This window comes from Lacerta agilis, chromosome 6, assembly GCF_009819535.1.
Source record: "Lacerta agilis isolate rLacAgi1 chromosome 6, rLacAgi1.pri, whole genome shotgun sequence".
NCBI lineage: Eukaryota > Metazoa > Chordata > Lepidosauria > Squamata > Lacertidae > Lacerta > Lacerta agilis.
The window spans coordinates 91,166,993-91,194,089 of NC_046317.1; the positions used below are offsets into that span (position 1 = coordinate 91,166,993).

Sequence of the window (27,097 nt, forward strand, 5' to 3'; positions counted from 1 at the left end):
ACCGCTTATTATTCATCTCGTTTTTAATCTGCGCAAGCTGCCTTGAGCCCCAGTCCAGGGAACAGGCAGGATATAAATAAAATAAGCAAAATAATAACCACTAGATATGCCACTTTGAACTCCTTGGAGGAAACTCAAGCTATAAATGCAGCAAATAACTCAGATCAATATACTAGCAATATACTATAGGCTAATAAGAATCGTATTAACTACCCAAAGCCTGTTAGAAGTTGGTGTGAATTTTTTATTTCATTTTTTTTTTACCCTCCTTGATTTTAATGTCTCTGTGGTTGGTTGGAAGTCGCTTTGGGTTGCCCTGGGTAAGAGAAAGCGACTGACAAATTTAATAAATAAAATAGTAATTAATAATAATAATAATAATAATAATAATAATAATAATAGCACCCATCCGCTGAGCTGATTAGGCGCCCCCTTCCTGGCAGGGCGCTGAAACCAGCTTGCCTTTCGCTCCGCTGCGCGCAAAGGCCACGCGCGCTTCCCATTAGCCAGCCCGGCTTTCCGGACGTCTGTCTCTCCCCAGATCCCCGGGGATGGATGTCGGAGGGGCCATTCCTTGTTGCGCCCGGGATCTGCCTTCCTCCTCTCTCTTTCTAGGTCACGCTTCTCAATCCGCCCAGGGCAAAGAGGGAGCAGGAGGAGCAAGAGGCGGAGGTGGGGAGAGGCGGGGGGTCAGGCCGTCTGTCTTTTAATGTACAGCTTGTCTGAACGCATCAGCTGGAGAACGAGGCAGGCGCGCCCCGCAGATCAGCTGGCGGGGACCTCCCCCCACCCCCGGGGAGCCTCCTCCAAAGTCCAGCCCCTTTGACCCCACGGGCGCGCGTCCCCGCAGGGCGCAGGGCGCTTTCCAGGGAAGCTGAGCCTAGGTGAGCTTGGCTACGCCACGTGGGGCCGCCCCTGGCGTACCGTCTCGTGGGAGCGGGCGGCCACTTGGTTCCCCCTTGCGCGGAGGAAGGCTGCTCCCAGGCAAGAGAGAGAGAGAGAGAGAGAGAGAGAGAGAGAGAGAGAGAGAGCACAAAACAGGAAGGGAAATTCCCCAGGTGAGTGTAAACAGGAAGTTGTGCAATGAGGTTACCTGAGCCCTCAGGTCAGCTGGCTAAGTTTAACGCACGCCTGCACCGAAGCGAGCAGTTTATTACTGGGAAGCTCCTGGCTGGCTGGTCGGTCGGTTCTCTGGAATCCAAGAGCCTCACCTGGGAAAGGTAAAATGCCAGCCCTTGGAGGACTCTCTCTCTCTGGTTGATCAGTTTTGAGAACTAGGTATAATCTGGGGAGGGGAAGGAGACCGGAAGGGCAGCTGTCCGAAGAGGCTCGAAGCCAGATGGTTCTTTTGAGTAGCACAAGGCTCCTGGTTCCTCAGTCCACGCCCCCACGCCCCCCCCCCAAATTACATCTCGCGCAGGGCTTCAGCTGCGGCGCGGCAGGCAGAAATTCAACAGATATAGCGCAGGCGCTTTCTTTAGTGGTGGCGTGCGCTCCGCCGGTAGGAGGTCGTTCCCAGGTTCGATATGCATCGCCTCCAGTGAACAGGCTGGGAAAGATCTCTCTGCAAGAGACCCTGGAACTGACTTCGTATCTTTTAGGGCAGCTCTAGACGTTTAGCCTTATTTTGTTCTGTTTTAATTGCTTTCATTTTCCAAAGCAAAGGCATGCAGCTTCTTGGTTTACTTAGGGAATAGCCGGATATGTATGGTGGACTGGGGAAGCCTCAAAGGTGGACAAGGGAATAAAGGAATGGATATTTCCCAGGGTTATTTCCCACGAGGCGGGGTTGTGTGTTGTGGCACCAGAGTGTGTCCTTTTTGACGTGCAAAGGAGTCTCTCTCTGTCACCACCTCTGAGTCGATATAACTGGTGAAATAGCGCCCGTCTTCCCTTTGGTACGGGATCTAAAAATTCTGCTTTACTGATGATTGAAACCCTGCAGACATTATTACTGGTGCATGTTGTATAGAGGCACACTCTGAAGCATAAAATGCTGTGTATTTGAATGTGTGAGCTGAGTTTTATTTATTGTGTATAAAAATATTTGTATACCTCTGTATGATTTTTTTTTTTAAATCACAGCGGTTTACTGCAATAAAACCTATTTTAAAAGTTTAAAAATGGACTTTCCCAAGTAGATAAGGAAATATATTCTGCAGTGGCGCAAATCTGCAGCGTTAGGACCCCCAAAACGGGGGCTTGTTCCTTTGTTTGTCCAAGGAATATGAGAGGCTGTGCAGGTTTTGTTTTTTAATTAAGCATTACTGGTTCAAGAAGTGTGTTGTTTCCTCTTTCACACCATAGATCTTGTAGGTTTCTAAAAGAGGAACCTCCTGAGGGAGGGAACATTTGCTCCTTTGTTTGTTTTGGCCGTGTAACTTGGCTCACTATTTAAAGTTACCTATGTTGCATTATAAAGGTTGTTGTTGTTTTAAAACAAGCCAGCAGTTCTGGCATGATGCACCTCAGAGGTGCTCTTCTTGAGCCACACTATAATTAGGATAAGCCGGGCAGATGTAGGACAGAGGAATAATTGCTGAGCAACACTGTTATTATCAAATCCATAGAAGAGCATAAGACAAGACTGTCAGATCAGGCCAATGGCCCGTCTAGTCCAGTATCCCGATCTCACCAGCCGTCACTGCCTCCTGTGGGAAGGAGTTCCATAGTTGAACTGGATGCTGTGTGATTACACCAAAGCTGCAAGCGTAAACTTACAGGGTGTGTTGGCCCATTGAGAACAATGAATAGCATGCATGAAATTGCACTGTGGAGATGGAGCAGCAGCAGCAGCAGCAGCAGCGGGGAGCCTGCGAAAGGATTTTCTCAAAGAGGGCAACATGCAGAACATCCCGCAAGGGTGGGGTTGATCTAGGGGAGAACCATACAGTGAGTGCATTTATAATTGTCGTTGTTGTTGTTCAGTCGTTCAGTCGTGTCCGACTCTTTGTGACCCCACGGACCAGAGCACGCCAGGCACTCCTATCTTTCACTGCCTCCCGCAGTTTGGCCAAACTCATGCTAGTCGCTTCGAGAACACTGTCCAACCATCTCGTCCTCGGTCGCCCCCTTCTCCTTGTGCTCTCCATCTTTCCCAACATCAGGGTCTTTTCCAGGGAGTCTTCTCTTCTCATGAGGTGCCCAAAGTGCTAGAGCCTCAACTTCAGGATCTGTCCTTCCAGTGAGCACTCAGGGCTGATTTTTTAAAGGATGGATCAGTTTGATCTTTTTGCAGTCCATGGCACTCTCAAGAGTCTCCTCCAGCACCATAATTCGAAAGCATCAATTCTTCGGCGATCAGTCTTCTTTATGGTCCAGCTCTCACTTCCGTACATTACTACTGGGAAAACCATAGCTTTAACTATACGGACCTTTGTCGGCAAGGTGATGTCTCTGCTTTTTAAAATGCTGTCTAGGTTTGTCATTGCTTTTCTCCCAAGAAGCAGGCGTCTTCTAATTTCGTGACTGCTGTCACCATCTGCAGTGATCATGGAGCCCAAGAAAGTGAAATCTCTCACTGCCTCCATTTCTTCCCCTTCTATTTGCCAGGAGGTGATGGGACCAGTGGCCATAATCTTAGGTTTTTTTTTTATGTTGAGCTTCAGGCTTATAATAGGAAGTACAATATGGTCAACCCACACAGAGCAGATGTAGGGTTGCCCGTTCTCCTGAGATGCAGTGGGAGGAGCCTGGGAGCTTATGGGAGGGGCCAAATGAGACTGGGGTGGAGTCTAATATTGTCACAGTGGCATTGGATGGCACCTGGTGGGTCAGGGCAGGGGCAAAGCTAGGAGTCAAAGACCCAGTTTGGCAACCCCCCACACGCGCATTTGTGTGCGCGCGCACAGGCTGGGAGCCTCAATGGCGCCATTCTTTACCCAGGGCAAAAAACCCGGCTGGCCCTCCCCAGTAGCTATGGCACCGTGTAAGGGGACAGTCTGTTAGTGCCTTGTGCTTCAGGGTGTAGCATGATGTCTTGGAGAAAGTGGGCAGAAATGCTTTTCTCCTTCTCTCACAACACTAGAATTCCTGGACCTGCAAGGAAGCTGAAAGTTGGGAGATTCAGGAAGGATAAAAGTGTATAGTTACCCTGTGGAACTCCCTGCCACAGGAGGCAGTGATAGCCACATCAGCCTAGTTGGCTAGATTCGACAAATTCATGGAGGAGAGGGCTGTCAGTGGCCACTAGCCACGATGGTTATGCCCCGCCTGCAATGTTGGAGGCAGAAATGTTTCCGGTTGCTGGTATTCAGTGTTCTTGTGTCCAAATCCTGCTTGCATGTTTCGTACAGGCATCTGGTTGGCGGCCCCTGCGCGAACAGGATGCAATTGGTCTGATCCTGCAGGCGCTTCTTATGTTCTGACGTCCGGAGTGCCAAGAAAATAGGAAAACAGAGCTGTGAAAATAGGCTGGTGAACCGTACTACCACCCCTGATTCCGATTTATTCCTGCATTGCAGAGGGTTGGGCTAGATGACCCTTGGGTTCCCTTCCAACTCTACAATTCTATGATCCTTTACTTTGAGATCTTGTTACTTCCCCTAAAAACCACGAGAAGGAGCCTAAGCACGAGGTAGGGAGAATTAGAGCTAATGGGTTGCATCCAGCGTTACTCATACTCAGAGTAGGCTCATTGAAATTAACAGGCATGACTCACTTAGGCCCACTGTAATTAGTGAATCTAACAAAACCTTAGTTTCCTGCGTCCCAGCGTCTTTCTGTTATTTGCAATAATTCCAGGCTGACGAAATATGACCCGTTCCTCACCCATTATTTGACTGTGGTCAAACATTCTCAGATACTCCTTGAAGCCAAAACCTCCCTGATGTAATAGGTGACGACCTCTCTCTCTCTCTCTCTCTCTCTCTCTCTCTCTCTCTCTCGTTCCAACATTCTTCTATCTGATAGCAAAGATGGGTGTGTGGAGGCCTCTTCTCTCCCACCATCCTGAAGCAGTTGCCCCCCCCCCGAGTTTCCAGACTTCCTTGCTATTTTCGGGTGAGATTCCGTCACATGCTGGGAAATTCAGGTTGCACAATTGTGATTGGTTTGGAGTGCTTGCACAACAAACCCGATTCATAGAATCATGGAGTTGGAAGAGACCACAAGGACCATCCAGTCCAACCCCCTGCCAAGCAGGAAACACCATCCAAGCATTCCTGACAGATGGCAGTCAAGCCTCCGCTTAAAGTCCTCCAAAGAATTATGCTTTTTAGCAACAAGGAAAAAGGATACACTGGAAAGTGCAGGATAACACTGGCTTTGACATAGCATCATCTAACCTCCCTACAAACAAAGCAGGGCAAATGCCCAATGAAAACATTGTGAGGACTCCGGGGGGTCTAACTTAACCCCTAAAGCTAAAGTACCCTTGACCATTAGGTCCAGTTGTGTCCGACTCTGGGTTTGCGGCGCTCATCTCGCTCTATAGGCCGAGGGAGCCGACGTTTGTCCGCAGACAGCTTCCGGGTCATGTGGACAGCATGACTAAGCCGCTTCTTCTGATGAACCAGAGCAGCGCACAGAAACGCTGTTTACCTTCTCGCCGGAGCGATAACTATATATCTACTTGTACTTCTGACGTGCTTTCGAACTGCTAGGTGGGCAGGAGCAGGGACCGAACAACGGGAACTCACCCCGTCGCGGGGATTCGAACCGCCGACCTTCTGATCGGCAAGCCCTAGGCTCAGTGGTTTAGACCACAGCACCACCCGTGTCCAAAGGTAAAGGTACCCTTGACCAAGTATTTAGGGTAGGATACAAACAGGGACACGGGTGGCGCTGTGGGTTAAAACACAGAGCCTAGGGCTTTCCGGGTCAGCGGTTCGAATCCCTGCGATGGGGTGAGCTCAGTCCCTGCTCCTGCCAACCTAGCAGTTCGAAAGCATGTCAAAGTACAGGTAAATAGGTACCGCTCCAGCAGGAAAGTAAACGGCGTTTCCATGCATTGTTCTGATTCGCCAGAAGCGGCTTAGTCATGCTGCCACATGACCCGGAAGCTGTACACCGGCTCCCTCGGCCAATAAAGTGAGATGAGCGCCGCAACCCCAGAGTCGTCCGCAACTAGACCTAATGGTCAGGGGTCCCTTTACCTTACGAGCAGGGAAATGAAGGCAACAGGCTTCCCCTTTTGTTTGCCTGCAGCATCCTATTCCCAGTGGTAGACTGCTTCTGCACATGGGGTTTCCTTAATTAATGAATTAACAAGAGTTTTCGACAACTTAATAATAATAATAATAATAAAAATAATAAAAAAGTGCCTTTAAGCAGTCAGAATAATAAGTCTTGAACTTTCATAGCTAATAGGTATTGGTAGACCTGTCCTCTGAATTTGTTCCCCATGGATTTAATAACCTAAGCTATCGTTCCATTTGCTCGGGTCTTCTCCATCCAGAACATTGGTGCTGCTTCCCAGGACATCCCAACTTCAAAAATTCAAACAAATGCAAGTCAGGATCAGAAAAGAGCTTTCATATCTAGGAAATGGATGCTGAGACAAACACTTAAAAAAAAAAAATCAATGTTACTGATTAACAGTCTTTGTTTGGAGGGCAGCAGTTTGTGATTTCCCAGCACCGAATTTGAATGATCCCTTTCTGTTTGCACGAAAAAGAACAGGAGTCGGGATGTCTCTCGGACAGTCAGATAATGAGGCCCAGCACAGAGTATTCAAACACAATGAAGGCCAAAGGACCTCCTTTCAGCAGTCGGATGTTGTGGTAGCTTGGGACCCTGTTTTCTGGGCCGACCGTCTTCCTTGGAGTATCTTCCTAGCCATGCCTGACAGTAGGTGGCACCTAGGATGGGCACCTTTGCCAACCTGGTGCCCTCCAGATGGTTTGGACTACAACTCTCATGAGCCCAAGCCAGGACTGGGGGGTTGTAGTCCGAAACATCTAGAGGGCACCAGGTTGGCAAAGGTGCCCGTCCTAGGTGAAAGGACCGGTCTCTAGAACACACAGTTTGCCAACGAGAACTAGGAATTGAATCCTGTGCTGAAGCACAGTGACCACATTTGCACACACATCTATTTTGCAAACCCCATGTCTATATTTAAACGGTGTGTGCTGTTTTTAATCATGTTATAATTTCAGGATTTATTTAGCACCTTGGCTCACCCTGTTTGAAAGACACGGTGTTTGCAAAATAAGGAAAAGATGTGGGAGGCACGGAAACGCAAGCTGCACCTAAAGGAGCTGAGGGTGTGGAAAGTTTAGAGGTGTCTCTGGAGTGGCTCATCAGAAACTTCTCTGCCTCCTCCGTAGATTAGATCTTGCCGCCCAGCTCCTGTCGCTCTGCTCTGAGCCTCTGCAAGAGATGCTCCTTGAAGGCAGGGGGGAGTTGGGGAGAAGATGGGAAGCCTCTGCCAATGGCTGCATGGATGGTCTTCCTGGACGGCAGGTCTTAAGGGATGCTGCGGGGCGATCATGAGGGCCAGTCACTTGGAAAGCACACCTTCTGCTTCCTATTCATTTACTCAAGCGCATGTCCCACCCTGTCCCAGAGGCTCGAGGTGAACAGCAAAACATCTATTATGAAAACAGAAACGAAACCCATAGTATATCCTAAGAGGCCGCTCTAGGCTCCTTTGGAAGGACGGACAGGATATCATTAATGTCATGGGACGAATGGCGAAAGTGGGACATGCAGTAAAGTTTTGCAGCGGTGGATTTTGGGCTCTCCAATTCCAGCGGCGCTCTGTGGGACACTAAAATGTGGCGCCCCGCGTTTTGCACTCCGTTCCACAGCATTGTTGGGGTGCCCCCGGCAGTGTGGCCTTCCTTGAGGACAAGCGTTCAAGCTACCCCCAAACTGCCTCTGCAAAGTGCTCCTGATCAGAGTTCCTGCCAGCCACATCGGGAAGCTCCATTCCATATGTCCACCCTCCTGGTTTTCCACCTCCCCTGCCTTCCCAACAAGGAGTTGCGTTCAGACCCCATTTGGCTAATTCTGTTCCCTTATGTGTTTGCACAAAGTTTTGGGGAGGTTAGACAGACACAGGTTTTTGGGGGGAACATCGGTTCTTATTTGTTTGCAGGGAGGTTATATGACAGGGCATCAAGCAAGCCTTATCCCAAACTTCGTATTTCCTTGTCACTTTCCTTTACTGCAGAAATTGATTTGTTGAGCAAAGGCACGAAATTAACTCTTAATTATGCAACCTGAGTTTGTCCGTATGTGATTGTATCACACCTGAAAATGCACCCCCCCACACACATCCCTTTTAGTGGGTTCTCTCTCTCTCTCTCTCTCTCTCTCTCTCTCTCTCTCTCTCTCTCTCTCTCTCTCTCATCTATCTATCTTTCCTTTCTTCCTTTATTTCTTCTGCAAATACTGGTGCTTTCCCGAGGCTGCTGATTCCTCTCTCTTTGCTGCAGAAGCGGGGATGGCGAGGCTTACGAGTGACACACATTATTGCCTTTCTGTTTTTCTGAAACCAAAAACAGTTCAAAAGCAAAACACCAACTCCTAGTCTCCACCCAAAAAAACCAGACAGGAGGAATTTCAAACCAAACAAACTTTTGTTATGCAGATTAAAAAATGCCGATGAAATTAATCACCTCTATTTTCAATCTGCGAACCGAAAAGCCTTCTGACCATAAGAGCTAATCACCAAATCATTCATTGGGTATGGAAATTCCAGTGTTGGTGTTTTACAGCTCCTTTTTTTGGAAATGTGACGTTGGTTGGGTTTTTTTGGCCATTAAAATAATAATAATAAAAGCAGAGAAGTCGGATGACCATCTGTCAGGAATTTCAAAGCTGTGTTTCCTAAATCACAGTGGGTTGGACTTGATGATCCTTGGAGTCCCTTCGCATTCTATGATGTTTTAAAGGTGGAAGTGATTCCAAAACGATTCCAAGATCAGTCGTTCTGCCTTTCTCCGCTGTCAAGAAGCAGGGCTGCTACAGAATGTGTGGAGCAGAATCGGGGAGGGGGGCTTCATTTACAAAGAGACCCCACATGTGTGGAGTTACCATGCTTCCCCTCCACAATACTGGTATATCCCCCATACTCTTCCATCATAAAAAATCCAAGTACCTAGTCCTCATGGTTTGAAATATTTCTGTTGAGAAACACTAGTGAAATACCTGGCTCCCTTCTGTCCCAGGCAGGACTTGTGCAAGTTAATTATCACTTTCTAGAGCACATTTGTTCTTCCCACCCATGGCACGAGCTCCTCCTGGGCTCCCCTGATAACAAGTTTAACTGGTTGAGAGGCCTTGAGGTGGAGGCTATTCTGGGCAGAGGACAGGCAAGAGAATTGGTTGTGGGGTGTTTGTCGCTGCTGTACTGAACCTTCCCAGGTTGTGCGGGGGAAGGAGAAAGGCGTGGCGAATTACTACGTATACATGGCACTTTTCAGAGTGACATAGGCAGGATTTTTTTTTAAAAGGAGACGGAAAAAGCAGTATCTGCCCCAAGGCGCTTCCAGTCTGAGGGCTGGGATGACAGCCGAGGACAGAGAGAAAAGCAATGATAGCAACTTATTCTCTGAACAGATGCGGTGGAGAGGTCTGAATATTCATTTCCGCTGGAGACAGAAGGGGCGGGTGCCCTTTGGGAGCAGTGGGGAGGAAGGCAGGGAGTCCAAATAGTGGGTGGAGCCAGAGCCAATGAGAGGCGGAGCCAAGGAAGTAGTTTTGCCCCCATCCTTGTCCCTGCCTAGTTCTCCAAGCATGGCCTGCCCACTCGTGAGACAAAGTGAGGCAATTGCCGCAGGTGGCAGATTTGGGCCAAAAAAAGCTGGCCGCCACTACACTTCTTCCTCTGCAGTTGCCCCCTGACCCCTCCGCTGACTAAACTTCAGGAAGAACTTTCTGGCAGTAAGAGCTGCTCAGCAGAGGAACAGTCTCGCTCGGAAGGCGGTGGGCTCTCCTTCCTTGGAGGTTTTTAAGCAGAGGTTGGTTGGCCATCTGCCATGGATGCTTTAGCTGAGATTCCTGCGTTGCAGGAGGTTGGGCGAGATGACTCCTTCCAACTCAATGTTTCGACTCATTTCTTGTCCTGACTTCTCCAGTGTTTCGCCGGTTGCTCAATCTTTTCCTGAACAGCCTGTGCTTGGATCTGGCTTCTGCGGTTTCCCCTTTTCTCACCCCTTTTGGGACTTCCTCTTCCATATTTCGTTCACCAGATGCCGTGCAGGTTAGGCACTTGAGTCATCCTAGGACATGCCCACGCCCCAGAGGTGGCGTGGCTCCTCCTCAGGAACTGGCAAGCTGTCATTGGGATGTGACGAAGGATTTGCTGTTCTGAAGAACTCTTCCCTCGGCTTCTCATTTCATCCCAACGCCGGTCCTGCGAGGTGGGGTTGGCCGAGGAGTGGTGCAGTGGTGCTGAGGACATCTGCCTCACCTTCATGGCTAAGTGAACATTTGAACCTGGATCTCGGCATCCAAAACCACCACCCTAGTACCAGTAGAACACGGAGGGTGCTTTGAGGTGGGTGTTTAATATGGGATCAGGACTTCTCGAACCTTCATTGCTTTTAGCAATGTCTGGCCACGCAACATTTGTTGTTGTTCAGTCGTTCAGTCGTGTCCGACTCTTTGTGACCCCATGGACCAGAGCACGCCAGGCACGCCTATCCTTCACTGCCTCTCGCAGTTTGGCCAAACTCATGCTAGTAGCTTCGAGAACACTGTCCAACCATCTCATCCTCTGTCGTCCCTTTCTCCTAGTGCCCTCCATCTTTCCCAACATCAGGGTCTTTTCTAGGGAGTCTTCTCTTCTCATGAGGTCGCCAAAGTACTGGAGCCTCAACTTCAGGATCTGTCCTTCTAGTGAGCACTCAGGGCTGATTTCTTTGAGAATGGATAGGTTTGATCTTCTTGCAGTCCATGGGACTCTCAACATAGAAGTCATCAAAATGCCAAGCCATATTTAACCCCCACCCCAATTTAATTCAAATTCACTTCATCAGGAACCACCCGAAGAATCAGAACGCACAGCCAGTAGCTTCATACAATAGGCAGATTTCTATGTTGCAACACACACAGGCCAATGGAAAAATGCTCAAATTGAGAAACAAAGACACACAACTGCGTATATCCCGCATGTGGTTTTGGGCCTAGAATTCACCTTCCTGGGAACAGCGGTTTTTCCTCCCCTGTTTCAAGTTGCTAGTCCTGGGTGTGGAAACAGAAAGACCATCCCTGGTGAGCTGTCAGAAACCACAGGCTGGCTGAGCCTGACTAAGACCTCCCCCAGCAGCCAGGTGTGATCAGTTTATAATGGATTATTGTGAGAATCATTGAAACTGGAAACGTCCCTTGTCTAGAAACTATGGAGATCTGCTACCAGTCAGTGCAGACAGTATTGATCTAGATGGGTCTGACTCAGCATAAGTCAGATGCATCTGCTTAGGGAAAGGCCGTAGCTCAGTGCAGAGCATCTGCTTTGCATGCAGAAGGTCTCAGGTTCAACTCCCAATGGCCGCTCCAGATTAGGGCTGGTCTTGTCCCCTGCCTGGAACCCTAGAGAGCCTCTGCCGGTCAGTGTAGACAATACTGAGCATGGTGGACTGTTGATCTGACAGTATAAGGCAGCTTCCTGGAGGTCAGCCTCATTCTAAAACAGATGGTTGTGCGAATTGCTGGTGGCGTGGCACGACCTCGCAAATGCCTCTGTAGATAGTTGAGTCTTCCCAAACCCCAAGGGCAGGATAGTTTCAGCCTCCCACGTTGCAAACACCCTTGCGGTGACACGTAGACATTCTTCTCCTGTTGCAATCTTAGACTACTGTATATCCCAGGCTTTAACCTCTTACTAAACCACAGGTTTTTTTGGGGGGGGGTGTTGTTGTTTTTGCAATAATTAATTGATGGATTCCGGGGAAATCCTTGCTTTTGGACTTGAGGAACACCTACCCTCCACCACCCTTTCCAAGCAACTTGCAAGTAGCAAGTTGGGATGGGACCATACCGCAGGGGTGTTGCTAGATACTTAAAAGATTTGGGGCGTTGGGCAATAGGCACAGATTTGCATATAGTTTGCAAGTGTTAGCTTCTAAGGTATAGATGCATATTTCCAGTGCAATCCCATTTATATCTACTCAGAAGTAAGTCCTGTTGAATTCGGTGGCACTTGCTCCCAGGTTGTTGGGGTTAGGATCACATACCATGAAATGAATCGCAGAAAGCCTGCTAATTCCCCAGCCAGATCTCCCTGGGAAAATTCCTCAGTTAATTTGTGCCCCACTCCAGATTGCCCAAAATCCTTTCCCCTTCAGCATATACTGTATACCCCAATGTATTTCCCTATGGAAGTGAGAGTTGACCATAAAGAAGGCTGATCGCCGAAGAATTGATGCTTTTGAATTATGGTGCTGGAGGAGACTCTTGAGAGTCCCATGGACTGCAAGAAGATCAAACCTATCCATTCTCAAAGAAATCAGCCCTGAGTGCTCACTAGAAGGACAGATCCTGAGGTTGAGGCTCCAGTACTTTGGCCACCTCATGAGAAGTACATGAGAAGAGAAGACTCCCTAGAAAAGACCCTGATGTTGGGAAAGATGGTGGGCACAAGGAGAAGGGGACGACAGAGGATGAGATGGTTGGACAGTGTTCTTGAAGCTACTAACATGAGTTTGGCCAAACTGCGAGAGGCAGTGAAGGATAGGCGTGCCTGGCGTGCTCTGGTCCATGGGGTCACGAAGAGTCGGACACGACTGAACGACTGAACAACAACATTTCCCCAGGAGATCCTCTTTGAAGTAAATTAAATTCTCCTTCAGTTCTCCCCATTCATTCCCCCACAATCATCTGTAGCTAAAACCAGCTAAAATTAATTTCCCCCCTCCACCCAAAAATCAATGTCTTACCCACTAACCACCACCCCCCCAGTTCATTTCCCCCAGATTTAATTACTCACTCCCCAAAACTCGGGTGACTTGGAAAAAGATTTGAGGCCCATGCTTCTTAGGACCATTCCTAGCAACACACCAGCAGCGCGGTTCTATTCTGTTGCCCAGATGCTGACTCATAAACCATGCAGAGAACAGCACAAGGAATTGGTGGCCCCACCTCCAAGGTTATTACAATAACAAGCCAACCCAGGATAGTCACACCTGAGCCATATAGTTATTATATTTTATGCACTACCATTATTTCATCACGTGTTTATCTCCGCTTTCCCTCAAGGCACTCGGGGTTGGCATGCACTCAAGGGTGGTTTCCTCACAACAACCCTGCGAGGCAGGTTAGGCGGAGAGGGAGGGAATGATGGGCCCCAAGATAACCAAAATAAGTGGTCTTTATGGCAATGGGGTGGGGGGACAGTCTGAGGCTAACCTTTTTAGACCCAAGTAAGGCCGCTCCGTGGTAGAGCCTAAACCACAGGGCCTAGGGCTTGCCGTTCAGAAGGTCGGCGGTTCGAATCCCCGCAATGGGGTGAGCTCCCGTTGCTTGGTCCCTGCTCCTGCCCACCTAGCAGTTCGAAAGCATGTCAAAGTGCAAGTAGATAAATAGGTACTGTTCCGGCGGGAAGGTAAACGGCGTTTCCGTGCGCTGCTCTGATTCCCCAGAAGCAGCTTGGTCATGCTGGCCACATGACCCGGAGGCTGTACGCCGGCTCCCTCGGCCAGTAACGCGAGATGAGCGCCACAACCCCAGAGTGGGACACGACTAGACCTAATGGTCAGGGGTCCCTTTACCTTTACCTTTAAGGCCCCTCCATGGTAGAGCATCCAGGTTGAATCCCCAAGTGCACCTCCAGCTTCTGCCACTCAGTGAAGACAATACTGTCTGACTCAGTATAAAGCACGTACTATGTTTTCTGGTCTAACAGCACCAGTGCCGGATTTAAGTATAAGCTAAACAAGCTATAGCTTAGGGCCCCACTCTCTTGGGAGCCCCCCAAAAATTTAAAGGGAAAAAATGGATGTACGTTTCCAAAATATAAGATAAAAAACAAATAAAATAAAACCTACATACAGCAACAGTGTTTTGTTTTGTGTAGGCTCCTATTTGTTATGTGTAAATGGCAAAAACATGTTTAATAGGGGAAAGTATACAGAAAAGGGACGCACAGAGCCTAGGGCTTGCCGATCAGAAGGTCGGTGGTTCGAATCCCCGCAATGGGGTGAGCTCCCTTTGTTCAGTCCCTGCTCCTGCCAACCTAGCAGTTCGAAAGCACGTCAAAGTGCAAGTAGATAAATAGGTACCGCTCTGGCGGGAAGGTAAACGGCGTTTCTGTGCGTTGCTCTGGTTCGCCAGTAGGAGCTTAGTCTGGCTGGCCACATGATCCAGAAGCTGTCGGCAGACAAACGCCAGCTCCCTTGGCCTATAGAGCGAGATGAGCACCTCAACCCCAGAGTCGTCTGCGACTGGACCTAATGGTCAGGGGTACCTTTACCTTTGTTGTTGTTCAGTCGTTCAGTCGTGTCCGACTCTTCGTGACCCCATGGACCAGAGCATGCCAGGCACCCCTATCCTTCACTGCCTCTCGCAGTTTGTCCAAACTCATGTTAGTAGCTTCGAGAACACTGTCCAACCATCTCATCCTCTGTCGTCCCCTTCTCCTTGTGCCCTCCATCTTTCCCAACATCAGGGTCTTTTCCAGGGATTCTTCTCTTTTCATGAGGTGGCCAAAGTACTGGAGCCTCAACTTCAGGATCTGTCCTTCCAGTGAGCACTCAGGGCTGATTTCCTTGAGAATGGATAGGTTTGATCTTCTTGCAGTCCATGGGACTCTCAAGAGTCTCCTAATTTAGGTCCATAAATTACCATATAGCATATATGCAACACAAAAAACAGTAACAATTTGTTGTTGAGAAAGGACAGCTGGACATTTAAAGGGCCCCATTACCTTCAGTAGCTGAGGGCCTCATCAAACCTAAATCCGGCCCTGAACAGCACCGTCCTAACAATGTCTACCCAGAAATAACTCCTGTTGCATTCGGTAGCAGTTGCTCCCAGCCAAACAGGATTAGGATCGCACCCGCAAATCTTCTTCAGCTGAAATTCTCTGGTTCCCAGAAGCAGCTGCTACAAACTTTAGTTCCTTGGAGCGGGGTCACAGAATTATAGCTCTTCTCCGAGGTCGTTTCTTTCCTCTTATTCCTTTCTTCACCTTTTCATTTTGCTTACAGGCTATTCTCCACTGCTCTTTTCCACAGGGGATTTGACAAATTAGTAGCTATCCATGGCTATTAGTTATAATATAGTCCCATCTGCAGGAACAATATCCGCCTGAGCAGGGCTGGCCGGCCGGCTGCACTATTAGGCAGAGTGAGGCAACTGCCTTCGGCGGCAGATTTGTTTATTTCGTTTCACGTTTTGAAATGTTGCAATAAAGCCTCCGGGCTGTTTGCAAAAACACACCCATTAAATTTATCAATGAAAGGCAGTTAAAAACTGGTGCAATAAAAACATCCAAAATATAATTAAAAGCAAAAGTAAGTTAAATAGAGAGACAAATGCATGCCACCTTTTACATGTCCGGATAGGCCCGCCTAAACAAAAAGGTTTTAAGCAGGCACTGAAAATAGGAAAGGGAGGGCACCTGCCTGATGTCAATAGGCAGGGAGTTCCAAAGTGGAGAAGCTGCCCATTGTATGTATGTATGTATGTATGTGTATATATATATATATATATATATATATATATATATATATATATATATATATATATATATCAAATTTTCTGTTTTGCAGTTTAGAATATTCATTTAGACAACCTTAAAATATCAATGACTTCCCTTCTTCTCTTTCCATGGTTCATTTTGCATAGCATAAATCCCTGCATATTATATATTAACTAAACCAGTCCATTATTACTTCCAGAAAAACTTATTTACACTGTTGAATTTATCTCAATGCTTCCAGTGTTTTCAAGTGTACACAATTCCCCCCGATATACTCAATAAACATTTTCCAATCTTCTTTAAAGTAACAAATGTTCTTCTTCTCTTATTCTATAAGTTAGATTCGCAAGCTGCACATATTCCATCAGTTTAAGTTGCCATTCTTCTTTGGTTGGGACCTTGCTCGTTTTCCATTTTTGGGCTAACAAAACATGGGCTGCCGTAGCGGCATACATAAATAACCTTTTTGGACACCTTGGAATTTCAGTCTGAATTATCCCCAACAAAAAGCTCTTTTTTGGAAAGGTGCTTTTAAACATTTTTTTTATAGTATCAACTTTATTGAGATTTAGATTTAACAATTTCACAACGAATTTAAAAACCTTTCGCAGATACAAATACAAAGAAATAACAACAACCACAAAAGGTAAAAAACAAACAAAACAAACAAACAAAAAACAAAAACAACAAAAATAAGAACCACAAAAAGTAGAAAAGGGGGAAGGAAAAAAGAAAGAAAAAAGAAAAGAAAAAGTAAGACTAAGTGTATAGTCATGTAGGTAACTTCTTCCAATGCAAGAGAGATACAAACAAAGGAAACAAAAAGCAGCAATTAATTCTAGTTACACATTATTCAACTTTTTTATCTTTCCTATATTCCTCCCTGCATTGCTGCAGTTCCATACAAATAGTCTATACAGTGACTTCCACCTTCCATACAGTACTTTACTTCAGATTCATCCTTCCGTCTGTTTTAAATCATTTTCCTATCTTTTATCTTTCTTAATTTTAATTCAAAATAAATCCTCCTACTTTCTTTCCTTTCTTCACAAATTTCTTTCACTCTAAACTTAAACATTTTTTTTCAATTCATTATAAATTATTTCCCAATACTCTTTTTACCCTTTTACAGGTCTACCACATATGAAAGAAGGTACCCTCAACCTCATTGCATCTCCAGCACTTATCTGATTCAGTCTTCTACATCTTAGCAAGGCTGCTTGAGTTAAATACCATCTGTAAATCATGTCCAAGTACTGGTAGTTCTCCTTCAGGGGGCAGCGCCTACAAAAGCCCTGCCTTTGGAGAATCAAGCGACGGCCTTCACTGTACGGTCGTACCTTGGTTCTGGAACCGAATGCGTTCCGGGAGTCTGTTGGACTCCTGGAACCGGACGTTCGGCTTCCGAAAATCATTCAAAAACCAGAACACTCACTTCCGGGTTTCGATTGTCCGGAATCGATTTGTTTGGGAGCCAAGGCATTTGAGATCCAAGGTATGACTGTACTCTTTTCAGTGCCTGCTAAAAACATTCTTCTTTAGACGCGCCTACCCAGATGTTGAGAAAGGGGAGGTGTTTTTTTAACTTATTTTAACTTTTGCGTGTTTTAAAGCAGGGTTGCAGATTTTTCTTGATTTTATTACTTTAGCTGTTTGTAAGCAACTTCGCAGCTATGGTGCTGGAGGAGAATCTTGAGAGTCCCATGGACTGCAAGAAGATCAAACCTATCCATTCTGAAGGAAATCAGCCCCGAGTGCTCACTGGAAGGACAGATCCTGAAGCTGAGGCTCCAAGACTTTGGCCACCTCATGAGAAGAGAAGACTCCCTGGAAAAGACCCTGATGCTGGGAAAGATGGAGGGCACAAGGAGAAGGGGAGGACAGAGGACGAGATGGTTGGACAGTGTTCTCGAAGCTACCAACATGAGTCTGACCAAACTGCGGGAGGCAGTGGAAGACAGGAGTGCCTGGCGTGCTCTGGTCCATGGGGTCACAAAGAGTCGGACATGACTGAACAACTGAACAAAAGCAACTTTGAGGGTTTAAAAACATTGTTGTTGGGTTTTTTTTTACAATCCCGCAATGTCCTGCTTGCAGTCTTCCCACAGGACTCTGGTCGGACCAGTGTGAGAACAGGATGCTGACTCAGGATGGACCTTTGGCCTGATCCAGAGGGGCTCTTCTGATGTTCTCACATTCTTCACATGGGGTTCCCTGCGGCATGTGACTGACTGCCGTGGGAAACCGGATGTTGCAGTGGTGAATCTTCAGTCTGATCTGGCAGTGCTCTTCTCGCTGCTCTTAACAGGCTCAGGAGAGACAGTGTGGTGTAGTGGTTAAGAGCGGTAGACTCGTAATCTGGGGAACCGGGTTCGCATCTCTGCTCCTCCACATGCAGCTGCTGGGTGACCTTGGGCTCCCAGCCCCACTCACCTCACAGAGTGTTTGTTGTGGGGGAGGAAGGGAAAGGAGAATGTTAGCCGCTTTGAGACTCCTTCAGGTAGTGATAAAGCGGGATATCAAATCCAAACTCCTCCTCCTCCTCCTCCTCCTCCTCCTCCTCCTCTTCTTCTTCGGTCTTCCACCTGCCCTTTCATAGAATCATAGAGCTGGAATCAATTGGCTCCCAGTACGTTTCCGAGCACAATTCTAAGTGTTGGTGCTGACCTTCAAAGCCCTAAACGGCCTCGGTCCAGTATACCTGAAGGACCATCTCCATCCCCATCGTTCAGCTCAGACACTGAGATCCAGCGCCGAGGGCCTTCTGGCGGTTCCCTCCCTGCGAGAAGCAAAGCTACAGGGAACCAGGCAGAGGGCCTTCTCAGTGGTGGTGCCCGCCCTGTGGAACGCCCTCCCATCAGAGGTCAAGGAGATAAACAACTACCTGACATTCAGAAAATACCTGAAGGCAGCCCTGTTTAGGGAAGTTTTTAATCTGTGATATTTTAATGTATTTTGGTATTTGTTGGAAGCTGCCCAGAGTGGCTTGGGAGACCTTGGGTTGCCCCAGCCACTCTGGGTGGCTTCCAACATATATAAAAAACATAATGAAACATTAGACATTAAAAAACTTCTCTGTACAGGGCTGCCGTCAGATGGCTCAGGGATCAGATAACTCCATACCCTCCAATATTTCTCTGATGAAAATAGGGATGCCCTAAGGAAATAGGGATGCGGGCGGCGCTGTGGGTTAAACCACAGAGCCTAGGGCTTGCTGATCAGAAAGTTGGCGGTTCAAATCCCCGCAACGGGGTGAGCTCCCGTTGCTCAGTCCCAGCTCCTGCCAACCTAGCAGTTCAAAAGCATGTCAAAGTGCAAGTAGATGAATAGGTACCGCTCCGGCGGGAAGGTAAATGGTGTTTCCGTGCGCTGCTCTGGTTCGCCAGAAGCGGCTTAGTCGTGCTGGCCACATGACCCGGAAGCTGTACGCCGGCTCCCTCCGCCAGTAAAGCGAGATGAGCGCCGCAACCCCAGAGTTGTCCGCGACTGGACCTAACGGTCAGGGGTCCCTTTATCTTTAAGGAAAAGCAGGACATTCTGGGATCAAATCAGAAACCGAGACGGCTTCTGTAAATCCGGGACTGTCCCTGGAAAACAGGGGCATTTGGAGGGTTTGATAGCTTAAAACGTCCCCCCAAAGGATCGATAACCCAAGGCCACTCATTCCCTAATCTCTCATGTTCATGGATTCCTGCCGCTGCTACAGGCTGTGCCCTGTTCAAAGTCCTTAACTTTTCCTGTTTGTTGAACAGACAGGTGAGCCTCAAAAGAGGGTAGTGGGTTGTGTGTTTCTTGAATCCCTTCTCTTTTCTTTGGATTATTTTATTGCAGGGGTTTAGACTAGATGACTCTCTGGTTCCCTTCCAACTCTACAATTCTATGCTCCTTCCTTCTATGAAAAGATGAAAATTCACAGTGTGCCATCACACCCACTCCGTCGCGGCGGGTGCTGTCAGATTTTCCCAAAAGTGTTACTCACCGATAGAGTTGCACAGATCCTTTCCCGGACATCAGATAAGATGCGGCTTCTGGTGGAGTTGGGGAAGAAAGCCTGTTGTTGAAGGCCTGATATATTCTCCGTGGAGGCTTGCTAAATCAGACTTAAATCAGGCTTAACAGCAGCGCAACATCCTGGCTCTCCCAGCCGCTACCGAGTTTGCTTTGGGGCTCCCTCTCCAAAACGCCTTTGGGTGGAGGTGTAAGCAAAATGAGCTAGATCCACGGCTGGCAGTTTGATGGACTGTCTGCCACTCGCCCTTATGGGAGCCAGGGCGGTGTGGCTGTTAGACCGGGGGTTCGCTAACTCTTTCAGGTCCCTGCTACTTTGGTTTGTTCCGTAAACTCGCCCCAGTGTCCCCTGTCCTACCTAAAAAGCATTAGTATTCAAAAGAGCTGTTGGCATAACCATAGAATCATAGAATCCTAGAGTTGGAAGAGACCCCAAGGGCCATCCAGTCCAACCCCCTGCCAAGCAGGAAACGCCATCAAAGCATTCCTGACAGATGGCTGTCAAGCCTCTTTGGTGTAGTTTGGTGTAGTGGTTAAGAGCGGTAGACTCGTAATCTGGGGAACCGGGTTCGTGTCTCCGCTCCTCCACATGCAGCTGTTGGGTGACCTTGGGCTAGTCACACTTCTCTGAAGTCTCTCAGCCCCACTCACCTCACAGAGTGTTTGTTGTGGGGGAGGAAGGGAAAGGAGAATGTTAGCCGCTTTGAGACTCCTTCGGGTAGTAAAAAGGGATATCAAATCCAAACTCTTATTCTTCTTCCACTTAAAGACCTCCAAAGAAGGAGACTCCACCACACTCCTTGGCAGCAAATTCCACTGTCGAACAGCTCTTACTTGTCAGGAAGTTCTTCCTAATGTTTACGTGGAATCTTCTTTCTTGTAGTTTGAATCCATTGCTCTGTGTCCGCTTCTCTGGAGCAGCAGAAAACAACCTTTCTCCCTCCTCTATAGGACATCCTTTTATATATTTGAACATGGATATCATATCCCCCCTTAACCTTCTCTTCTCCAGGCTAAACATACTCAGCTCCCTAAGCCGTTCCTCATTTTGGTTGCCCTCCTCTGGACACGTTCCAGCTTAACCTACTAAAGAAGACAATAACACAATAAAATTCAGAACAGTTGCACATCAATTGCTCATTTATTCAAAATCCAGTTAAAACTATTTAGTTTAATCAATTTAACCAAACAGGAAGAGCTGTTGGACAGTGGAACGGAATCCCTCGGGAGGCGGTGGGCTCTCCTTCTTTGGAGGTTTTTAAGCAGAGGTAATAATAATAATAATAATAATAATAATTATTATTATTATTATTATTATTATTATTTTATTTGTACCTCACCCATCTGGTTGGGTTTCCCCAGCCACACTGGGCGGCTTCCAATAGAACACTAAAAACAGAATAAAACATCAAACATTAAAAACTTCCCTAAACAGGGCTGCCTTCAGATGTCTTCTAAAAGTCAGGTAGTTGTTTTTCTCTTTGACATCTGAAGGGAGGGAGTTCCACAGGGCGGGTGCCACCACCGAGAAGGCCCTCTGCCTGGTTCCCTATAACTTCACTTCTCACAGCGAGGGAACCGCCAGAAGGCCCTCGGAGCTGGACCTCAGTGTCTGGGCTGAACGATGGGGGGTGGTGACGCTCCTTCAGGTATACTGGACCGAGGCCATTTAGGGCTTTAAAGGTTGGATGGCCATCTGTTATGGATGCGTTAGCTGAGATTCTTGCATTGCAGGGGGTTAGACTGGATGACCCTTGGGGTCCCTTCCAGCCCTAATATTCTCTGATTCTCTGATGGACCTGATCCGGCGACACTAGCTTCTCAAAGTCTGAAATCAAGTTCAAATCCTCATTAAGATATGAAGCTCACTGGGTGATCTTGGGCCATCCACTCTCTCCTTAGACTGGCCTACTTTGCAGGGCTGTTGTGAGGATAAAAGGGGGAGAGAGAAGCATACATTGAGCACATTGGGGGGAAAGCAGGACAGAAACACAACAAATGAATGAAAACATAATAATGGAATGGAGCCTCCTGGCAGTGGCGGAGCTTCATGCTCTGGCACCGGGGGGGGGGCGGAGAGCAGGCATGGGCGTGGCGTGGCGTGGCGTGGCGCGCATCTGCTGGGGGGATAAGCTGCCCCCGCACTCCTCTTCCTCCGCCAGTGCCTCCTGGTTCACAGGCAGTCTATCTGGTTATCCATAGCCAAGGAGCAAATAACAGGGGGAAAGGGGTTCCCTCCCTGCTCTCCTTGGTAGCATCTGCTTGTGGCCACCGTGGGAAGCCAAACGTTGGGCCGCACGGTTTTTGTACTGATCTGAAAGTGTTGCTTTTATAGGGCTAATTGTTCCTGTGAGGGTACAATCCTGTTTTTCTTTGCGAAGGCACCCCAGAGACATTAGGACGCATTGCATCTCATTGTCACACAATACAGTAACTTGGCCTTGGGTTGTTGTTGTTGTTCAGTCATTCAGTCGTGTCCGACTCTTCGTGACCCCATGGACCAGAGCACGCCAGGCACTCCTGTCTTCCACTGCCTCCCGCAGTTTGGCCAAACTCATGTTAGTAGCTTCGAGAACACTGTCCAACCACCTCATCCTCTGTCGTCCCCTTCTCCTTGTGCCCTCCATCTTTCCCAACATCAGGGTCTTTTCCAGGGAGTCTTCTCTTCTCATGAAGTGGCCAAAGTACTGGAGCCTCAACTTCAGGATCTGTCCTTCTAGTGAGCACTCAGGGCTGATTTCTTTGAGAATGGATAGGTTTGATCTTCTTGCAGTCCATGGGCCTTGGGTACATGGCGTTTTTTTTTTAAAAAAAAATACTGTTGGGGGGAAAGTGGAAACTGTGCAACCATGAGGACTAGCACCATTCTCTTAACAATAAAAAGCCAAATTCTTTGGGATTATGTAGGGGGCATCTCCATTGTGTTCTACAACCTCTTTTGCAGCAATGGCCAGATATCTTTTGGCCCTATGTAGGCTCTCTCTTAATTGCCTTTCTTTCTTTTTTTGTCGTGGGGTGGGGGCAGAGCAGCAGACACCCCACTCCCTCATATGGGGAGAGCCCAGCACTGCCTCCCAGCCATTTCCTGAGCTTTTGATGAGCCTCTCTTCCCCCTTGCCAGACATTTGAGCAACCCCTGCTGCTAATCCTCCTGGCTAATGAGGTACCCAGAGCAGTTGCAAACTGTTTAAAATGCCCCTCTTGTGAGGATTAGGGCGGGGAGGAGAGGGAGGAGAAGGCAGAAGTCTCTTTGGGTTAAAAAAAAAAAAAAGGCTCCAGGTCTGGCTGGGCTGTGCTTTTGTGTGCGATTCACTATCACATATGCGAGAAGGTGGGGGGGGGGTGCGGGCAAGCCTTTGGGACTTCCTGCCACCCTGTGGGTAGAAAACCATCTTCTCTTTCTTCTTCCTGATCCATGACTGCCTCCATCCCTTCTCCCCCCTTTTCTTTCAAACGCTGGCTTTTTTTTTTAATGCAAAAATTGTGCTGTAATCTTCTAGCATTAAACAGAGAGTGTCTTTGGGGGGTTGGGAGAGCAGCTGGGGCTCCCAAGAATTGCCATTGATGTTGTGAATTGATTTTTTTCCCACCATGCCACCCCCCCCCCCAGCCACAATTCAGGATGAATACATTCATGAATATGAATACAGAAAACGCCACGGATCTGTACCTGTGTAGCCACGTAACAAAATCAAAATCCTGATTTGAAGAGGGGGGGGGTTACCCAAGAGAGGATTGTCTAGAAAAAAGGTGGATTTCGAGTCTTCCCCGTTCCCCTCTTTGTTTCTAAAGCAAGCTCCCCCAACGTGGTGCTCCCCCTAGCTGTTTTGAACATAGGAACGCAGGGAAGCTTCCTTATAACGAATAAAACCTTTCGCCTATGTAGCTCAGTATTGTCTACACTGGCTGGCAGCAGCCCTCCAGGACCATAGTCTCTCATAGACCTCCCTGGAGATGCTTGGGATTTTGGACCGCAAGGATCTGTCTTGCCACTGCAAGAACAGGGTGCTTGAGCTCTTGGCGGCCCTCTGGCCTGTCCCTGCAGCCATGCTTGTCTTGGGTACTTAGCAGGGAGCGTGCCACTGCTGCCTGAGGGACTGGGAGATGCTGCCCCCCTCCCCACGTGGGGTGTTATTCATTTCCCCTCCTTAGCTGCGGCTGATCTTCGGGGAGAACCTTGCTCTGCACGATGCACTGGGAGGTTGGCAGATAAGACCTACACGCATCTAGTAACATTTGAAGGGAGCAAGGCTTTATCCTTGCATGATGACGCTTCCTCCTCCGCTTGTTCTTCCCCTCTCTTAAAGCTGTCGGGTCCTAGTATGTGGGAAGAGCACAGGTGATGTTGGGAAGGGGGGGCAGGAGGAAGTGGGAGGAGGAGGAGGAGGAGGAGGGTAGGGAATCCGCATAATAATGGCCAAGCGGAGGCTGGAGCTGGCAGGAGGTCCAGACGGGAACTGCTTTTCTTTCTCCAGGGCTATTTTCATTCAATGAGTTCTCCTCCCTCCTCCCTCCCTTTCCCCTGGCTCCTCCTGATAGGCCGAGGCCCCCATTTGAAGTGCCTCTCTCCTCTCCGATTGGCCGGCGGGGGCAGCCCGGTCTGAAAGGGGTGGGCGGTCCCTCGCCTTGAAATAGGCAGCTCAGCGCTCAGCTCCCTCTGCCCAGCGCCAGCTCCTGCCTTTGTCTGCCGTGTGCTGTTTGTCTGAGGGACAGCACAGAAGCACCCCCGGCTCTGGAGCTGGAGCGGTAACAGCAGCACTCGGGGCCGTCAGAGGAGAGCTGTGCCAGGAGGGTTGGAAAAGCCCCGCAGGGGCAAGGAAACCCGCACTGATTTTGCCCGTCTTTTTCCTTCTCCACAGCAAAGTGTCAGGTGGCAGCTGACTCCTGTTGATCGAGAGCGGGGAGGCAAGCCGGAGTGACGTTTTTCCCAGGGCGGGCTGCCCTCTGTGGCATGTGACAACCCCCTCCCCGCCACGGGACACAGCAGTGGTCTAGAAGCGTTGGGGTGAGTGCCATGCCAGTGGAGACCCTCCAAGCCAGCCACGCCATGAAAGGCGTCCCGGCCGCTGCGCCCTTCACCTCGGCCATGCCGTTCCGAATCCTGAACAAGGGCCCTGAGTACTTCCGCCGGCCGGCTGCTGGCACTGCCGCCAAGAAGCCCAGCGCGGTGGAGAGGCTGGAAGCGGACAAGGCCAAGTACGTCAAGAGCCAGCAGGTGGCCAGCACGCGGCAGGAGCCGGTGAGGGCTCTGCTCCTCAAGCAGCCCCTCTTCACCCCAGGGGTGCGGAGGGTGATGGTCACCCCCAGCCGGAAGACCCCTCAAGGAGGACGCCGGGCAGAGGCGCGTGGCGCCAAGACCTCCCTGAACCTGGAGATCCTCAACAACCTGATCAACTTCTGCGACAGCCCGCTGTCGTTCCCCAAGCCAGAGAAGAGCCCCGCAGAGCACAAGTGGGGGGCAGGGGGCCAGGGCTGGAGCCCCGGGAGCCTCCCGGACACCCCAAGGAAGAAGGGCCACCCGGCGGAAGGCATGAGCAAGCTGTCCCAAAGCTCGGCCTCCTCCAAGCCGCCCAGCACGGTCGCCGTGCGCAGGGTGGACGTCCGGCCGTGCGGGGCCCTGAAGGCGAGGGTCGTCCCCAGCATCCAGCTCACGCCGGTCCCCTCCTCCCCTGCGCAGGCCAAGATCCTGTCCGCCGGCCCCCTGAGCTCCCCCAGCCCCCGCGGCGAGCTGCGGACAGACAGCGCCAGGCGCCAGACCTTGCTTCACCGCTCCAAATCGGACCTGAGCGACCGGTACTCCCGGGCGACGGCTGACCTCGAGCGCTTCTTTAACTACTGTGGACTGGACCCGGAGGACATGGGGGACGTGGAGGTGGAGCGCTTCACCCGGGCCAGTTCGGACATTGTGTCCGTCAAGTTCCACAGCGTCAGCACGGCCAGCTCAGAGGGGACCCGCTCTCGCCGCAGCGCCGTCACCTTGGAGGAGAGGCAGGCCGAGCGCATCCCTTACGGCATCTCCATCATCGAGCGCAACGCCCGGGTCATCAAGTGGCTGTATGGACTACGGCAAGCCAGAGAGTCTCAAAAGGTATCCAACGTATAGGGGTACTTTGGCGGGCTCCAACAGGAAGCGAGGAAAACAAACAAGAACACTTTCTCCCCCCTCCCCACCGTTTGTTTCAGTGTGTGTTTGGGATATTTACTGTCGGAGGGGAAAGGTTGGCAACTGTCGCGTGGGTTTTGTGCGTGTTCCTTTGGAGAAATGTCTGGTCTTCCTTGGGGCAGCGGGGCTGTTCTGATGAGGGATCCCATAATCTAAATCCGTGCCGAAAATCCACCTGGGGAAGAAGTGTATCTGGGCTCCTTCTGAATCTCCAAGAAGTCCAAAAGTAAGAGAGTTCATTAGAATGTTTTTTTTTTCCAGGAGTGAGAAGCCCAGAGCAAGCAGGTTGCTAGATTCTTGCCAAGTCCTGTAAGGAATGCATAAGGAAGCAGCCCCCTGAATATGTGGGCATTGTTACAACAGGAGCCAGCAACCCATTGGAGGAGGGATCTGCGAACTCCCAGGTGTTGCTGGACTCCAGCTCCCATCCACCCTGATCGCTGACCACGTTTGGTGGTGCTGGTGCTCTGGAAATAGGGGGGTCCATTACTGGTGGTTACTGTGCTACCAAGCGCAGTCAATTCTTAAGCCAGACATTGCTGTTTTAATTCCCAAGGTCTTGATCGCACCCGTTTGTGTGCTAAGCCTTGGGAATCTGTGCGGCGCAGAGCAGACAGGGATAAGCTTTTGCAGAAGCAACAATGGGATTGTTAACAATGGAAATCTTAACGGCTGAGAGGGCTGTTAAAAACAAAACCAAACCTGGCCTATTGTGAGAGAGGCGGAAGAATGCAAGCTGTTTCTGCAGGCACCCAGGAAATACCTGCTTGGGCCTGCAAGTCCAGGAAATAGCCAAGCACCCATTGACCTTTGGTGGCATTCTGCCCTGGAAGTCGTCCCCCCTCCCCAAAAGACCCAAACTTGGCAATCCAGTAGAGTCTGGTCCCAGGGGGTCCAAAACAAATGGAAGTGAATGATGGGGTGCTGCTGATACCATTGTTGAGGATGTAGCAACTGCTTTTGCAACCCTTTGGTAATGTGGAGGTGTCTTCCGGGTTCGGGGGGGGGGTCTGTGTTGTTAGCCAGGAAGGTGTGTGGACCTCTCCCCCCCCAGGCTTTAGGGGAAAACCCTTGTTTCCAACAGCCTGTGCTTGGAGACACGTGGCGCCGAGTCTTCCATCAAACAACCGCCGCCCGTGATGCAATCATCCACGTCCATATCCTATTGTTTCTGATGCTTGCCAAGCAAGAGCTCTCTGCCAGGGTGGATAACATGGAATAAACTGGCAACCATGGTTTCCCAAAAATCCTGAGCCATCCTAAACCTTTGCAGAGGTGATTTGGATCATGCATGTCTTCTTAAAACCCCTTTTAAAGAAAGATAATTGAGAAATGCA

General features: G+C 49.2%; 1 protein-coding gene and 1 long non-coding RNA gene across 2 annotated transcripts; one reads left to right on the top strand and one right to left on the bottom strand.

Annotated features, from left to right (window-relative positions):
• Positions 1-262: 262 nt before the first annotated feature.
• LOC117049136 lies at positions 263-1,180 on the bottom strand. The gene is made up of 2 exons (XR_004426920.1): positions 1,094-1,180; positions 263-316 (listed from the first exon to the last, which is right to left on the bottom strand). It is a non-coding gene; the product is annotated as an uncharacterized LOC117049136 (long non-coding RNA).
• On the top strand, positions 1,127-26,451 carry FAM110A (family with sequence similarity 110 member A). The gene is made up of 2 exons (XM_033153817.1): positions 1,127-1,220; positions 24,457-26,451. Exon 2 carries the CDS (start codon positions 24,612-24,614, stop codon positions 25,698-25,700), a length of 1,089 nt encoding a protein of 362 aa, XP_033009708.1. The 5' UTR covers positions 1,127-1,220; positions 24,457-24,611; the 3' UTR covers positions 25,701-26,451.
• The last annotated feature ends 646 nt before the right edge of the window (positions 26,452-27,097 follow it).

Coding starts and splice junctions, on each gene's coding strand:
- FAM110A (XM_033153817.1), top strand. CDS start 24,612: ATGCCAGTGGAGACCCTCCAAGCCAGCCACGCCATGAAAGGCGTCCCG.